This window comes from Alosa pseudoharengus, unplaced genomic scaffold, assembly GCF_046254945.1.
Source record: "Alosa pseudoharengus isolate Yale_2024_CS ecotype anadromous, Long Island Sound unplaced genomic scaffold, YU_APseudo_1.1 YU_APseudo_1.1_scf_12, whole genome shotgun sequence".
In the NCBI taxonomy this organism is placed as follows: domain Eukaryota; kingdom Metazoa; phylum Chordata; class Actinopteri; order Clupeiformes; family Clupeidae; genus Alosa; species Alosa pseudoharengus.
In genome coordinates this window covers 5449527-5466116 of record NW_027468587.1, presented here as the reverse complement: position 1 = coordinate 5466116, position 16590 = coordinate 5449527, and the positions used below count along the sequence as shown (strand labels likewise).

The window sequence follows — 16590 nt, the reverse complement described above, 5'->3', positions numbered from 1 at the left end:
AAAACTAAATAAAGGCAAAGGTACAAGATTGCGTACATATTTTAATTTCCAAGTGAAGGAACTACTCATCCCATAAGCCTTTTTGAACTGACACACTTCGAACATTTGCAGCCTAACGATAGTTTAAAGGAGAAGTTCGGTGTGATATTGACCTAAAGTGTGTTGAAACATGATACCGAGTGTGAACTTTTGGCTCATAGCTCATCTCGGCTTGTCCCCTGTACTGCGAAATCTGGCGCTAGTTAGCCGATGCTACCAACAGGTTTTCAATGGGGGTGCCTCGGGCTAGCCACGCAAATAAATCACTGTTTTACACAATTTACGAGGCTCAAAGTAGCTCCACACTTCATTCGTAGACTTCCGAGAGCCCTGACATTTAAAACGAGACATTGAGAACTTTGAAAAAGCACTGGTAATTTATTTACAAGACTATTTATACAGACAGTACTTTCAGGAAGTTTACCCTTCGCCGCCATCTTGAATTTAGTAGATAGATAGATAGATAGACTTGAGCGACGAGTACGAATGAACAGGTATGATAAGGGATCAGATTCCAAAAAGTAATTTCATGGAAATGCATGGATTTCTAGTTGCTCCAGCAACTGGAATCCATGCATTTCCACAGAATTATTTTGCAACATGCTTCTTTTTTACTGTCAGGCAAGAAGATGACTATTTCCTACCGTTTCCATTGAGTACATTTCAACTTTCAAGATGAGCAACAGTTTTCATTAGACAGCCACACATCAATTCTCACAGCCTCGGTATCCATCTTGATTCCAGCGATTAATGAGCTGACAGTCGCGGAACAAGTGGCATAAACATTTCCATGGCAATGGTGATCTCTACCAATCAAAGACTCTGCTTTTACCGGCTTTTACACGTTAGGATTTTGGGTAGTGTACAACTGTAGTACTTTTCAGTTCAATCGCGAATAAAAAAAAAAAATCTCAAAACAATGTTGATGCCCCATGAACTTTTTGCATTGATATGAGCATACAATCGCTTAGTCATGTCATAGCTGGTTTTAAGTTTACCATGGATGGTTACGATTTTATGGCTTATACTCCAGTTGTCAATGGAAAAATTATATTGAATTCTTACTTCCGTAATCGGCGGTGGTCGGGACTGTTGAGCTCTATAGGCCTAGGTTTGGCATTTAGTCATAATCGTGGTTACCACCCACTATAAAGTTGCTCGGTCAGTAATTGGCTACAGAGGGCTGCTCAGACAATGGCTGAAGTGCCATTCCTTATGTTGAGGTTATGTGGCATCAAAATGATTTTGGAAACATTATGTTAAGGTCAAAACACTGTTAAGGATGCCTTTATGTGTAACATTAAGTTTCCACACTTTGGTTAAATCCAGTTACACAGCCTGACCTTTCTCGAGTGAACTCATTGTGTAATGTATTGAGTTCGATTTGCTACAGTCTGTTCTGTCCTAACACATTACCCGTAGTGCTGTATGTACGCATGCGCAGTACAATAAACGTTGCATTTGGCTCTAGTTAAAAGCGTGTACGTTGACTGGAATATCTTACATGGTGTCAGAAGATTTTAAGAACCGAAACTGAGCGAAAAAATGTCGTCGCCGCAGTTTGAACACCCCAAAATAGATTGGGACGCCTCTGATTTATTTCAAGAGTTTTCAAGATTCCGAAGTCACGTAACGTTCGTGTTTGATGGCCCCCTCTCCGACCTGTCGGCTAAGCAACAGGCAGGCTGGCTAGGAACGTGGATCGGAGAGCAAGGCAGGGAGATCTAAGACGCTAACCTGGAAAGACGGAGAAAAGGAGGATCCGGATAAGGTACTGGACAAATTTGGCAATTATATCAGACCTCGCAAAAATAAGAGGATAGCAAGGCACCGTTTCAAACAGAGAAAACAAGGGCCGACGGAAAGCTTCGATAACTTCGTGAAAGAGGTTAGGCTAATTCTGATGGACTGTGAGTATGCTAACCCAGACGATATGCTAATTGATGCCATAATCGCGGGAGTGAGGGAGAAATGCGTCCAAGAGCGGCTGCTCGAAAGAGGTGAGAGCCTCACGTTAAATAAAGCCATAGAACTTTCACAGCAGTTCGAAGTGTCACAGAGACAAATGAAAATAGTTAGAGAAGAGGATTCACAAATATCAGCAGTGTCTTTCAAACCGAAGCAATTTTTGCCAAGAAAAGAAAATGAAAATAAGAAAATGCCCTACAAAGGAAATGCTACTTACCGATCAAAAGAATCATTCAATTTATCAAAAAAATGCACCAAGTGTGGAAAAGACCCACAGCACAAGTGGAACCAAGGCAAGTGCCCAGCGAAAGGCTCTGTTTGTTCTTACTGCCACAAGCCCAATCACTGGGTGGCAGTGTGTCACAAGCGTGCAGTGAACACTGTAAGTATTGAAACGAACCAAGACTTACCTGATGTTGATGAAATGCTGAGCATAAATATGATGCAGTCAGAAGAATAAATGGGTGGTCAAATTGGAAATTCTGTCTAAAGAAGTGACATTTAGAATTGACACAGGAGCAAAGTGTAACACATTGACTCTCAATAGCTACCAGTTGCTTGCCCACAAAGGTGAGCTGCAGCGCTCTGACATAGTGCTCCGCTCATACTCTAATCACAGGCTGCTGTCAGTCTGGAAGTAGAGTCAAGAAAGTGTAAAGTGAGCACAGTGTTTGAAATTTTGGACATAGCCCAAGAAAATGTGCTCAGTGGCGCTTCAGCTGAGGCGTTGGGGCTGATTGTGCGCCTGGATAAGCTGGAGAGTGCTGCAGAGAGGCGCTACGTACGGAACCCTGACAGCACCGAAACGCAGCGTATTCCCGCTGGACTTGTGGATTTCCCGGAGCTGACGCGCACCACTGAGACAATGCCAGGTAAATACCCCATCAAGCTCGAACCAGGTGCAAAAGGTATAGTCCATCCTGTACGCAGGCAGCCAGCCGCTCTCAGGGACAAGATAATCGAGAAGCTGCATGAAATGGAAGAAGACGGCTACATTGCCAAAGTTGAGCAGCCTACTGAGTGGGTGAGTACCATGATCGCTGTAGTAAGAAAAGGCAACGTGAGAATTTGTATAGACCTGAGCGACCTGAACAAAGTCATAAGGAGAGAACATCACCCCATGAGAACAGTAGAAGAGGTCGTCTCAATGATCCCAGGTGCCAAAGTCTTCTCCGTCCTAGATGCAAAATCAGGATTTCTACAGATAGAGTTGGATGAGCCATCATCCTTCCTCACAACCTTCAATACACCAATAGGTCGGTTTAGATGGCTTAGACTCCCTTTCGGCATTAAATGCGCTCCCGAAATCTACCAGCGCATCATGGACCAGATGCTCGAGGGCATCGCGGGAGCTGTAAGCGTGATGGACGACATCCTTGTAGCTGCCCCCACAGTACAAGAACATGACGCAATTCTGCGCAGAGTGGTTGAGAAAGCAACTAGCTACAACTTGAGGCTTAACTTTACCAAATGCCACATACGCCAGTCTTCCGTCCCATATGTGGGACACCTGATAACAGCTGACGGTCTGAAGCCGGACCCAGCGAAGGTGGAAGCTGTTCGGGACATGTCCCCACCGTCAGATAAAGAATCTGTCCACCGCTTCTTGGGCTTCGTTACTTAGCTGTCGAAGTTCATCCCCAATCTCAGTGAAGTAGATGCGCCGCTGCGGCAGCTGCTCAAGAGAGAAGTGGAGTTTGCATGGCAACCAGCGCAGCAACAGGCCTTTGACAAACTAAAAGAGCTGTGCACACATCCCCCAGTGCTAAAGTATTTTGATCCTGTAAAGCCTGTGATGCCAGCAGCAGTGAACTAGGAGCAGATGACCAGCACGTTGCTTTCTCCTCAAGGTCACTTACTGACGCAGAAACGCGCTACGCGCAAATTGAGAAGGAGACACTCTCAATTGTCCATGCCTGTGTAACCAATGTGTAAATAACTTTTTCTTCTGGGGAGTTACTGTAACCACACAACACACCAGAGTCAGAGGGAATTGTGATATAAAAATATAGGATTTATTTTAAATACAGTCACTTGAGTTTCTTCTAAAAAAAATCACTCAGTTAATTGAGAAGGAATCCAACAGTCCATAGATCCACACAGAGGAGGGAGAAGGAGCCGCATGCAGATTCGTGAGGGGGCGGAGTCACACCGCGACTGACGTCAGGTACCAGGGTCCGGCAGACAGCAGACGCACGCACACTGGCGGAGGAAGAGAGAGAGAGAAAGAGAGAAACTAATGCGAGTCGGAGGGCATAAGAGACAGGACATTTACAGGGAAGACTCCAATATTCAATGTTCCCCAACAACAATTCAATGTGAGAGAGAAGGAGAGGTCAACACAACACACGCACAGCAAATCTTCACGTCAGTGTCCAAAAAAACAATAAAGCTTCACACGGCAACACACACAATTACGATGCAATTGAGTCCATAAAAATACTGGGAATATTCTTCCTAAATGTCCAACTCTAACGTGATCTTGGAGTAGCCCAATCCAGACAGCAGTAGGTTAACAGTCCCCTCTCGTACCACAGCCCATCTAGTGTAGATTTAAGGAGCGTGTACTTAACTTGGCAGAGGAGCCACGAGAAGTCGCACCTCCGGTGTAGGTCAATAGGCAACACAGAGGCCTGTAGCAGCAGCGCTGGTTCAGTCAACAAACAGCAATATGCCCACGCTGGTTACGATCGGTAACGGTGTACTTTCCCTCTGGCTGGAGCTGCAGGAACAGTTTTCTTTTCCCCAGGTTCTCCGCACGACGGTCTCGTCTTTGCTCGTCTCTCCCACAGAGATCAAACGGAAGGTTAGAAATCCACTTCCTCGTTTTTCATGCGAGGGGATCCGGTCACTTAAAAAACGCTGTCAATAATTATCCAATTCACCACACCTGTGACAATTACGCCTGTGCTTATCTCATATGATAACCCAAGACAGGTGAGCAGAGCATGTCATACCACAAGCCACCACCAGGACGCAGACATAACAAACAAACACAGACAATCGTCCCCGTGACACCTGCACCAATTTTCACAATTACATATTTGGAACACGTCACAGTATACAACGATCACAAACCTCTCGAAGACATCTTCAGGAAATCTCTGTTGTCTACACCGATGCGGATCCAGAGAATGCGTCTTCGCTTGCAGTGGTACGATCTCACTGTAAAGTACAGAAGAGGGAAAGACATGGAGCTCCCTGACACACTGTCCAGAGCACAGCTATCTGAGAGCACACCAGAGATGGATGGCCTTGAGTGTATCTCTATGTTGAACTTCGTCTCCGTCAGTGATCAGAAATATGCAGAACTAAAAGAACGCACAAAAGAAGAGCTCAGCTGCCTCCAACAGGTTATCCAGCATGGATGGCCAGAGCACAGACGTGAGGTGCCCGTTCAGGTACAGCCATATTGGGACTCAAGAAGTAAGCTCGCACTGTCCGATGGACTCCTCTTCAAAGGACTGCGGATAGTAGTGCCCCCCACCATGCGTGAGCACATGCTGAAGCTCATACACCAATCGCAGCTGGGGATAGTAAAGAGCAAACAGCGAGCGCGTGAGGCCCTCTACTGGCCAGGTATGAGTGCCCAAATTGAAGAAGTAGTTAGAAACTGCAGTTTGTGTGCAGATTTTCAGAATAAACTGCCTAGACAACCACTCAAACCAACAGAAACACCTGAACTTCCCTTTGAGAAAGTAGCATCAGACCTCTTTGAATTTGAAGGAAAGCAGTACATCCTGCTTGTGGACTACTACTCAAAGCAGTACATCCTGCTTGTGGACTACTACTCAAAGCAGTACATCCTGCTTGTGGACTGTACATCCTGCTTGTGGACTACTACTCAAAGTTCATTGAAGTGGATGTTCTGAGAGACACACGCAGTCGCACTGTCATAGAGACAATGAAAGCGCAGTTCGGCAGGCACGGCATCCCAGCAACATTGAGGACCGACAATGGCCCACAGTACTCCTCAGAGGAGTTTAAACACTTTTGCATGAGTTACAGCATCCTACAGTACATGCCACGTCTTCCCCACACACACCACACTCAAACGGTGAAGCGGAGCGTGCCGTGCAAACAGTGAAGAGGCTCTGGCACAAGGCACCAGACAAGCATCTTGCACTGCTGGATTACAGGACTACTCCCCTTGAGTCAGTAGGCCTCTCACCAGCTCAACTGTTCATGGGAAGGAGGCCACGCAACAAGCTGCCTACGGCGAGTGAGCTCCTTGCGCCAACAGCCTATGACCCACGGAAAGTCAAGCGTCTGCTAGATCAGACAAAAGACAATCAAAAGTACTATCACGACCGCAAGAGAGCCGGCAAACATCGAGTTGCTCTCAAGCCTGGAGATGAGGTGAGAATGCAACAGTACATGCAACAGTTTTATTTTCATAAAACTTCCAAGTTGCCCTATAACTTTACTCTCCAAACTCTTCACTGCACTGTAGGCAATTAATTGACAGTATGATAGGCTATTTATTTTCTGTAGGCTACAATAAACACATTTATTTTTTCAACTTTTGCAATATTACGCACTTGGCTACTGAACGCAAATCAGCAGGAGAGAGAATGCACGTAGCCTACGCAGCGTGTAGCGCAATGTGTAGGCTATTTGGTTACCAACTAACACTGTTAGCCAATTCACTAAGACTTCAGTGCCATCATATACAACGTTTTTTTTACACAACAAATACAGAAAGGATGGAGGCACCAAAAGTAGAGAAGTCATTTCAGATGGGGCAAGAACAAGGTGAATTTGTATGCTTGTCAAAACGTTGTCCTACCCTGCATTAGAGGAGCTGATCATCATACCAAGCACACTCGCTGTTTGAAGTCATACACCACGGTAAACTAAAACCAAAATGTTACAAAGGTGGCAAAAACAATATAGGGTATTATTAGCCATGACATTACTAGGCTATGAATCGTTCGTTCATTTTTTTTTTTTTGGGTGGGGGGGTTTACAAACTTATTCAAAATCATCCCCCCCTCTGGTTTTTACACAAATCGCACCCTGGTCACCTGCGGTTGTGGTCAGACAGCACAGTGCCCCACGATCCTATGTTTTGGACAGTGGAAACAAGGAGTACCGTCGCAACAGTCAACATCTTCGCACAAGCACTCCAGCCGCCAACCGTCCACGCCACTGGATACATGAGGAGGTCTGGCCCGAACCGCCAGAGCAGACTGAAGAACAGACAGCTGGAAAAGAACAGCTGTCCCCCACTCCAGCTGAACAGCCTCGTTTGCCTCCCACAGAATCCTTGAGCCATGCTCAGGCCCGGCCAGGTGAACTGTACATCAGTAGGCGGGGCAGAGCTGTCAAGCCACCCGACAGACTGACTTATTGAGTTATCATAAGTTAGTGAGGGACAAGGTGTGGTAAAGACACCTGTGGAAGTGAAGTGCTAGTAACCTCTCCTTCCAAGTTAGTATGAACAACTTCATTAACAACTTAACTAGTTAAGGACTTTCATTTAGCCGCTATTTTTTTCCGTAATACAGACAGACAGGCAAGGCAAATACATAAGCTACATGACGTAGGATAATGTTGACATCCGTACATCAGACACGGACTAAGCAAATCTTTCTACTGTGTTTGCCACCGGCACATATATGAAATAAATAAAAAGTTAATTTACGGTTAGATCTATTGAATGATTAGGTTCAATGAGTGGCCTACAATCTATTAGTCCTGTGATGATAGTCATGTGCAGTATATGTTAGTATTGTCATGTTTTAAACGCATAACATGTTCACATCACAGATCAGACAGGTCAGACCTTTGTCTTTGAGCTATGCTCTGCTCCAACAGTTCTACTACAGTGATCCATGTTGTATTTAATCTCCAGAGAATATCTCCAATGTGACAGCAAAAGCCGATCAGAATGAGCTGGTGGAGTTCAACAATTCTGTCACTCTCACTTGCTCCGCCTCTGGCACCTTGCCCTCATTTCAATGGCTTAACAGGAGTACTATTGTCACAGGAAGTGACAGAGTTCTGCTAGACAAGAGAAGCCTCACTATATTGAAAGTAACTAGATATGATGATGGACCATTCAAGTGTGAAGTATGGAATAGTGTCAGCAACCAAATGAGCTCTGATGTTGATCTGACAATTCACTGTAAGTGCAGAATTCATTGACACATTTGTTAAATGTACACAACTTATTCAGAGATATTTTTTCTTATGCACAAATGATTGTTGCCAAACACTCTTTGCTTTTCACAGAGTTTTCATATTATTAATGCTATAAACGTTTTACATTTCAAGATAATGCAAACATTATGCAGACAACTCATAGGAAAGCAAATTTCTAATTGAAATCTGGCCTGTTTCTCTGTCATCAACAGAGCCATCAAAGCACAAGAAATGAATGAAGGTTGTGACATAATAAATCACAACAGTTAACTATTACACAACTACTAGAGCCATAAAATAAAATTTGTATACTCTGTAAAGCTATTAAGAACACATATAGGCCTATAACCATCAAAGGAATCAACATTTTGCAATTGGAGCAAAGAACTTAGTATGTTGGCAACTCTAAATATAGATATCAAAATGATGATGAAATGTAATGTGTCTAATTATAATTGCAGATGGCCCAGATAGTTCTGTAGTTTCAGTGAAACCTGAAGCCCCATTCTACAGTGCAGGCTCTGACATCACCCTGTCCTGCTCCTCTGAGTCCAACCCTGCTGCCCAGTTCCAGTGGGCACTGAATGGAACCCTGCTGGCCAGAGAAGGACCAGAACTACGACTGGAGAACGTTCAGGACAGTGAGAGTGGAGCCTACAGCTGCTGGGCATATAATAGTAAAACCCAGAGGTATAAAGCATCATCACCACAAAGCATCACTGTGATAGGTAAGGAAAAGTCATTCAGGTATATTTTCATTATGAAGATAGAAGGAGGTGTTGAATTGATGATAAATATCCCACATCTGTCTGTTCCATCTTTAATCATCTCCAGTCAATATCATGTTTGGCAAATGCATTTGTCCAAAGCGAATCCAAAGTGATGAACTCTACATTATTAAAAATAATAGTTTTGAAATAGTGTTAACTGAATTATGCATAAGAATAATAGTATCCTAAGGGACTGTTCGTTATTTATAAAAGGGGCCACCGGAGGGATTTTGAGTGCTTCAGTCAAAAGTTGCATGACCCTCCCTTGCCTGCAAGAAATTTTTCAATGACCCTCCGACAGAATTTCCAAAAAAGACATGACCCTCCCCGGCCAAATGTCGATGTCTTCCGCCGGCGTTCCTTTGCGCATTGAAACACATTGACATAAGCTAACGTTCTAAAAGCAACCTCTGCTTTCTGATCTTACACATCACACTCCACCAAGATGGTAGCCATTTCAGTAAATTTACTCACTAACATTGTTTTGGAAGCACAATAAGCATGGAAACTAAATGCACACTTCCTGCATATCTGCATTAGCCTACTTGTAATAAGTTATTTTTAGCCTACTTGTAATAAGTTTAAATAAGTTATTCCTCTAGTAAATAGTATTCACATGAAATAAAACATTGAGACTATTCAACAAAGGACACTGGGTAATAACAAATTCAACACATGAACTGGTTGCTATGGACTCGTCTCTAGGCTTCCTCAGTCATTGTAAAGCTGCCGAAGCTGAACATTATCCAAAACTCCATTTCTCAGACGAGCGTCAATTTGGGACCGTGCATGCTACCACTCCTTCCTTCTCAAATGACTTGAAAAGGCTGTTTGCACAATTTCACAAATAATCACAGGGACCGAAACATACCTAACATGCCAACTTTTTCCGGGTTTATCACATATTTTAACTTTCCCCCGCTGTCTTGCCGTTTTAATATTTTCCTGTAGAATATCCCATATTAATACTCTCATAACATTAGTCATTAGTCATCTAACAACAATGATAAGAACGATATCAAATACCAACAATGAAAATAATGGGTTTCATTATCATTTCATTTAATAAAAACGTGTGAGTGTCTTACACCCCTGGTACGAATAGCCTTGGCCACACAGCTGAGCTATTCACACCCTGTGACATAACAACAAAAATACTTTGCTCACATGCACAAAAAATATGGCAGACATTCGTTTTTTCGTCAGCAGAAAGTGAAGAATTCTGAAAGGTTTCGGCACTAATATCTGTTCAGATTAAGTTTTAGATTGAAAAGTTGTGTTTTATTTTCATAATCTTCGATCATTGAACACATACAACCGTCAGTTTGTTAGTTAACAGAAATTTTGTGAATATGACGTTCAGCCCTATAAACTTTTAGAGTTTACCTGCAAACTCCCTCTATTTGTGGATGTAGATAGTGCAGAGGTCACACACATGGTTTAGCATGTGGGAGACCAGGGTTCAATTCCTTCATGGTGGATTTTGGCAGAGTGAGTGCGCATGTGTACCAACGTCTCTGGAGAGAAGGCGTGCAATTTGAACAAAAAATCGGTTCTCAAACGGAAGTTTTGAATGCAACAATTAGCTAGTTCAGGCACCAGGGTGTAAATAGCATACATTATACCAGGGTACGAATATCATCCACATCTAAATATACATTGATGCAGACAGCATACCTTATTCAGAGTGTCTATTACACAGCTGAGCTATTCACACCATGTGACATAACAACAAAAAAACTTTCTATTACATTGTGTGATCAATATGCCAGAATAAATGCACAGGGGTGCAAATAGCATACACTGGTATTTGTACCAGACGGGGTATTAATAGAACACATTGCTGTGTGCACCGGGGTACGAATAGCATACATTGATATTTGTACCAGACGGGGTACTAATAGAACAAATTGCTGTGTGCACCGGGGTACGAATAGCATACACTGCTAAAATAGAATTCACTTCTAATTGCACCAGGGTACGAATAGCATACACTCATAGGCATGTATACATAGACACTAGGTGGTGCTAAATCACTAAGTTTGCCCTTTATCAACAAAAATGCCCTTTTGAAACTTTTTTTTTTTAATTATTAATATTATTAAGATTTTACTGAGGTCGGTTTTGAAAAACCTGAGCCATTAAAAACGACTGAAAGAATGCCCTGAAATGAGCCACCTCCTTGCGCACACCCGACCAGCCTATCTCTCTTCCTTTGTCACGTGAACTCGCGCAGGGCACGCCAGATGCGCAGGACCATAGCAGTTCAGTAAGCGTCTTCAGATAGCAGGCCTCGCAGGCATGTTCGCTGACAGGCTGCTCTCCCGTGCCCCATCAGCCAGGTAACATACAGATCAAGCAAAATCTTACAGTTTGCCCTCTAAGCCCAACATGTAATAATTTTGTTGTGCAGTAAAATCTCTCATTCAGCACCAAACAAGCATTTTTGCCAACTGGTCACCTGATAAACTAGTTAGATAAAGCTAGATAAAGTTTTACGCTGTAGCCCAAATCAATGACAGATAACGTGACGGCCACATACAAATAATTTCGGTAGATTTTGCAAATGTATGTGTTAAGAAGAACGTTTTCTGTTGTATATGTTTTGTTAGGCAACATGTATTAACACATTCATTTGTGACAGAAGAAACGGGAAGTTCCCCATTACCTGTGAAAAATGCCCATCTGCATTCATGTAATATGACAACAGTCAGTAGCCCACTATAACTCCTTCTCGTACTGTTTGGTCTCTTTATTGTCTTACAGATCAAGTAAAATCGTACCGTTTGTACGGAAGCTTATTGCTGCCACACTAAAAGAAATAAAAAGGTTCAGTATTATGTAATTACGTGAAAAGTTTCTTGTTATAACAATATCTTTTTCATGTTTTAACAAGATATGTATCACGTTATTACATGAAATTATCACGTTATTTCATGATAATGATATTTTCACGTTATAACATGAAAATATCATGTTATTTCAAGATAGGATTTTTTCACGTTTTTACAAGATATTTATCACGTTTTTACATGAAATTATCACGTTATTTCAAAATAACAAAACTAAACGAAACAAGGCCACGAGAGCTCATGGCTGGCATAAATGATAACTAGTCGTGTCTATGAACTTGCACCCTGACTGCTATTACAGTGCTGCTTGATGAGTGTTTGTTTTTGTGCATGTGTGTATGAGTGTGTAGGCTGTGTGTGTGGTCAATTCCCAGCTGACTGAAGAGCAGCGAAGAGGGATGTGTGTGTATCGGCAGAGAGCTGCTGAAAAGGAGGCTGATAGAGAGGTTCTGTGCAGGATAGCCTGCTCACACCATAGACTGTATGGCTCACACAGCCTCATAGTTCTGCTTTATCTTCTTATCAACACAATAAATAAAACTTTCGCTAACTTGACGCAAGAGGGAGAAAGGGCTTTGATAAATATGCAAATCTTCACGCAATGTGGGTGAATGTATAGACCGCTCTGGCTCGGTAAGCCTGCATGTCAGGTCATCGCTGTCATTTCTAAGGCTGTGGGGAAGGGTGAAAATATCAGTATCATATCAGTATCATGAAATAACGTGATAATTTCATGTAATAACGTGATAAATATCTTGTTAAAACGTAAAAATATCATATCTTGAAATAACATGATATTTTCATGTTATAACGTGAAAATATCAGTATCATGAAATAACATGATAATTTCATGTAATAACGTGATAAATATCTTGTTAAAACATGAAAAAGATAGCCTATTGTTATAACAAGAAACTTTTCACGTAATAATACTGAGACTTTTTATTTCTTTTAGTGTGGCAGCAATAAGTTTCCGTACGTTTGCCCTCTAAGCCCAACGTGCATACGCGGAGTTAGTGGGGGGGCAGGGGGAGCACTGCCCCCCCTGGTGGAAACGGGTAATTGCATTGTTTCAAAAATTAGTGAAATACGTCTGGCATGACCAGATATTTTAAAAAGAATTTAAATAACACAAAACAACAATAGGGAACGGGCTGCGGTTGATGATGGGAGCAGCCAGGTTTTCTTCTCTTGCGATCCTTCACATTGAAAAGTGACATTAAGGTCAACCTGACGCAGGACGCAAAAAACGCGAAAATTACTGTTGCACTAGTATGGACATCTTGCCGTGCCAACGTTGCAATAAAGGTTGCCTAAATGCCATGTATATAAATGTCCTGTCAGCTTACTAATTGATTTTGCGTTGTGTGTAGATTTGGACTTTTTATTCCACTTTGTTTAAACAGCAAAGTGGCAAAGCCTTGTTCACCTGTTTGGAACTGGCTGGTGAATGTGACGCGCGTAGGCCTGGCTGGATGACACTTTTAGTGCATCTAGGCCTACTGATCGCTGTGGATTACTTTTTTTCGTGTCATTGGATTACAGCAAAATATGAATATTTTTTTCTTAACATGTCTTAACGTAATGGCGTGATTGCGCTTCGTTTCTGCTTTTAGAGAGGCATCAGACTGTAGGTGAACACTTCCTTTGATTCTTGGAGTTCTCGCTATGATTTAAGTCTGCCCTGCACTCAATAGCCTACAGTTTACTTACTTTGCCTTTGTAGAATCGAATTTGAGTTTTCAATGACTCGTTCTCCTTAAGCTAAGCATGCATGAACCTATGGCATGAACCGATGCATCTTGTTATTTAAAACTCCACTCTGCTAGGTGGCTCGCATGCCAGCAGCACTTGAGGCGTCGGAGGTTTAGCAACGTTCCACAAGCACAGCTAAGCTAGCTGGCATCCGTTACACTAGGCTATATAGTTCGTTTTTAATAGCAAACAGAAGTGTCAAGATGGCAACAGGTCATTACATTCTTTAATTGACAAAATATGATTGTACAAAATATTCAATCAATGTGGCGCAAATGAGGCTAGAGGCGGTGGATTAATTTATCAAAAGTGAGCAACAACTCTATGGGCTAAGCCCCGAATGTTTTCAACTGCTAGGCGACACCCCTGTCTATTGCGTTTCAAGACAACCGTGCTGCATTGGATTTCATGAGGACGAATTGTTAAATTGTTACAATGTAATTATATATAGGCTATCATTATTTAGCATGTTTGTTTTCTCCATATGTGCTCATGCTGTGTTCCCCAAGTGGTAGGCCAGGTCTCAGCTGCTACAATTATTATGACCGCCGCGCAGCGAAGCGGCGGTCATATAGGTTTAGTCAGATTTTTTTCTTTTTTCTTTTTTTTCTTTTTCGCATGCCCAAATTTCCGTCAATGAGTCCCGGGACACTGAAAGACCGGGGTACACGAAACTTGGTGGGCATGTAACCCCACATGGATAGCATGGAACCATCGTTTTTCGTTTTGATCTGTAACCCCCCCGCTTGACTGGACCCCCCGAAAGGAGGGTAGGGCAGACACAGTTTTCTGTGAATATCTCGAAAACCGTGGGGTTTAGGAGGACCTTTTTTTTTTGTATGTTGATCTCAAGGGGCCATGTCAACCCATTCCATAACCACTCATTTCATGTATAGCGCCACCTAGTTAAACACAAAAAAGTAAAATGAGGTGTTGTAATTGAAGGTATCTGTGACCTCCTATGATGAATGTGAGTAAAGACCTCCCTGATGAACTTAATGCTTTTTATGCTCGCTTTGACATGAAAAACACAGACTATCTTGCACTAGCTGCAGCATGTGAAGCAAATGAGGATGCACCTTTCTGTGTCTCTGAGGTCGATGTGAGCAATGCCTTTAGGAGGGTAAATTGTAGAAAAGCTGCTGGACCGGATGGAATTTCTAACAGGATTTTGAAATCCTGCGCTGCTCAGTTAGCTCCTGTGTTCACTTATATCTTTAACACATCATTGACTCAAGAGACAGTTCCTACTTGCCTCAAGCAGTCTGTTATTGTTCCAGTACCGAAAAACAAAAGTCCATCATGTCTGAATGACTACCGCCCAGTAGCCCTGACGTCTACAGTGATGAAGTGTTTTGAGAAGCTTGTGAAAAACATTATCTGCTCATCCCTCCCTGCCTCCTTCGACCCCCTCCAATTTGCTTACAGAGCCAACAGGTCTACAGAGGATGCCATCTCAAACCTCATGCACACCACCTTAACTCACCTGGAGGAGGGGAATGGGAATTATGTGAGGATGCTGTTCATTGACTTTAGTTCAGCATTCAACACGATAGTACCTCTCACCTTGGTCACAAAGATGAAGGCCTTAGGACTGATCACCACCCTGTGTCACTGGATATTTGACTTCCTCACCAACCGTTCACAAGTGGTTAGAGTGGGGGGTCTGACATCTGACTCATTAACCATCAGCACTGGTGCTCCCCAAGGCTGTGTTTTGAGTCCACTGCTGTACAACATCTACACACATGACTGCAAAGCCAACAGTAGTCATACCTCCATCATCAAGTTTGCAGATTACACAGTGATCTTGGGCCTGATTAGTAACAACAATGAACAGCTCTACTTTCTAGCTTGACACTGAATATCAATAAAACCAAGGAAATGGTAGTGGATTACAGAAGGAAGCAGCAGAACTACAGTTACACCCCACTAATGATCAGCGGGCAACCTGTAGAGAGAGTCACAAGTTTTAAATACCTTGGTGTCCACATTACTGAAGACTTAACATGGACTGTTAACACTCAACATGTTCTGAAGAAGTCCAGACAACGACTCTACTTCCTTCGTCAGCTAAGGAAATTCAAAGTTTCTACATCCATCATGAAGGCCTTCTACACTTCAGCGGTTGAGAGTGTTCTAACTGGTAGCATCATCACCTGGTATGGGAACTCCACAGTTAGAGATTGTAGTACTCTGCAGAGAGTAGTGCGCTCAGCTGAACGTACTATAAGAACTCAACTCCCTGCTCTACAAGAAATCTATTCCAGAAGAGTACTCCTAAGAGCCCAAAAGATTCTGAAGGACTCTTCTCATCCTAACAATGGATTATTCCTACCGCTGAAATCAAGAAGACGCCTATGTAGTCACAAAGCCAGAACTGAGAGACTCAGGAGAAGTTTTTATCCCCAGGCTATCCGAACTCTGAACTCACACTATACTGACTTTGCACACATTCACTCCTCAGCACTCTCAAACATTTCCCAACTCTGAACTCACACTATACTGACTTTGCACTCATCCACTCCTCAGCACTCATGACCCCCCCCCCCCCCCCCCCCCACACACACACACACACCTACATGACTTTTAGCACTTTTACATCCCTCTCCCTATGCTGCAGACCTTTGATTTATTTTCTTATTCATCACACGTCAAAACACACACACACACACACACACACACACACACACACACACACATCTGACTTTCTCCAACTTTTGCACATCTCTATAGAACTTTTTATTTATTATTTTTGATTTCTCCTCCATCTATCTACCCATGTCCTTGATTGCCTAGCCTTTCTGTCCCCCCCCCCCCATCCCCAACACACACACAAAAAAAAAAACACACTCTCTTACATCATCACTGTCATCACCTCACATACATACAGCACACTGCTTGCTACAGTAAGCCTCCTCTACATACTTGCTGCACACTGCCCCCCCCCTCCCTACATACACAGCACATTGTCTTTCTGATCTTCTCCAACACACATCCTCTACTTACTTACAGCATACTGCCCCCACCTACCCACACACACACTATACACACACACA

The 16590-nt window shown here is 42.9% G+C and overlaps 1 protein-coding gene across 1 annotated transcript in view; it reads left to right on the top strand.

Moving 5' to 3' along the window:
* Nucleotides 1-5126: 5126 nt before the first annotated feature.
* Nucleotides 5127-16590, top strand: part of LOC143118582 (uncharacterized) — a 51977-nt gene continuing 40513 nt past the window's right edge. Inside the window, exons 1-5 of the mRNA XM_076279612.1 lie at nucleotides 5127-5826; nucleotides 6071-6366; nucleotides 7055-7301; nucleotides 7865-8137; nucleotides 8616-8882. Coding sequence (XP_076135727.1) covers nucleotides 5127-5826; nucleotides 6071-6366; nucleotides 7055-7301; nucleotides 7865-8137; nucleotides 8616-8882 — 1783 coding nt within the window. The remainder of the gene's footprint in view (nucleotides 5827-6070; nucleotides 6367-7054; nucleotides 7302-7864; nucleotides 8138-8615; nucleotides 8883-16590) is intronic.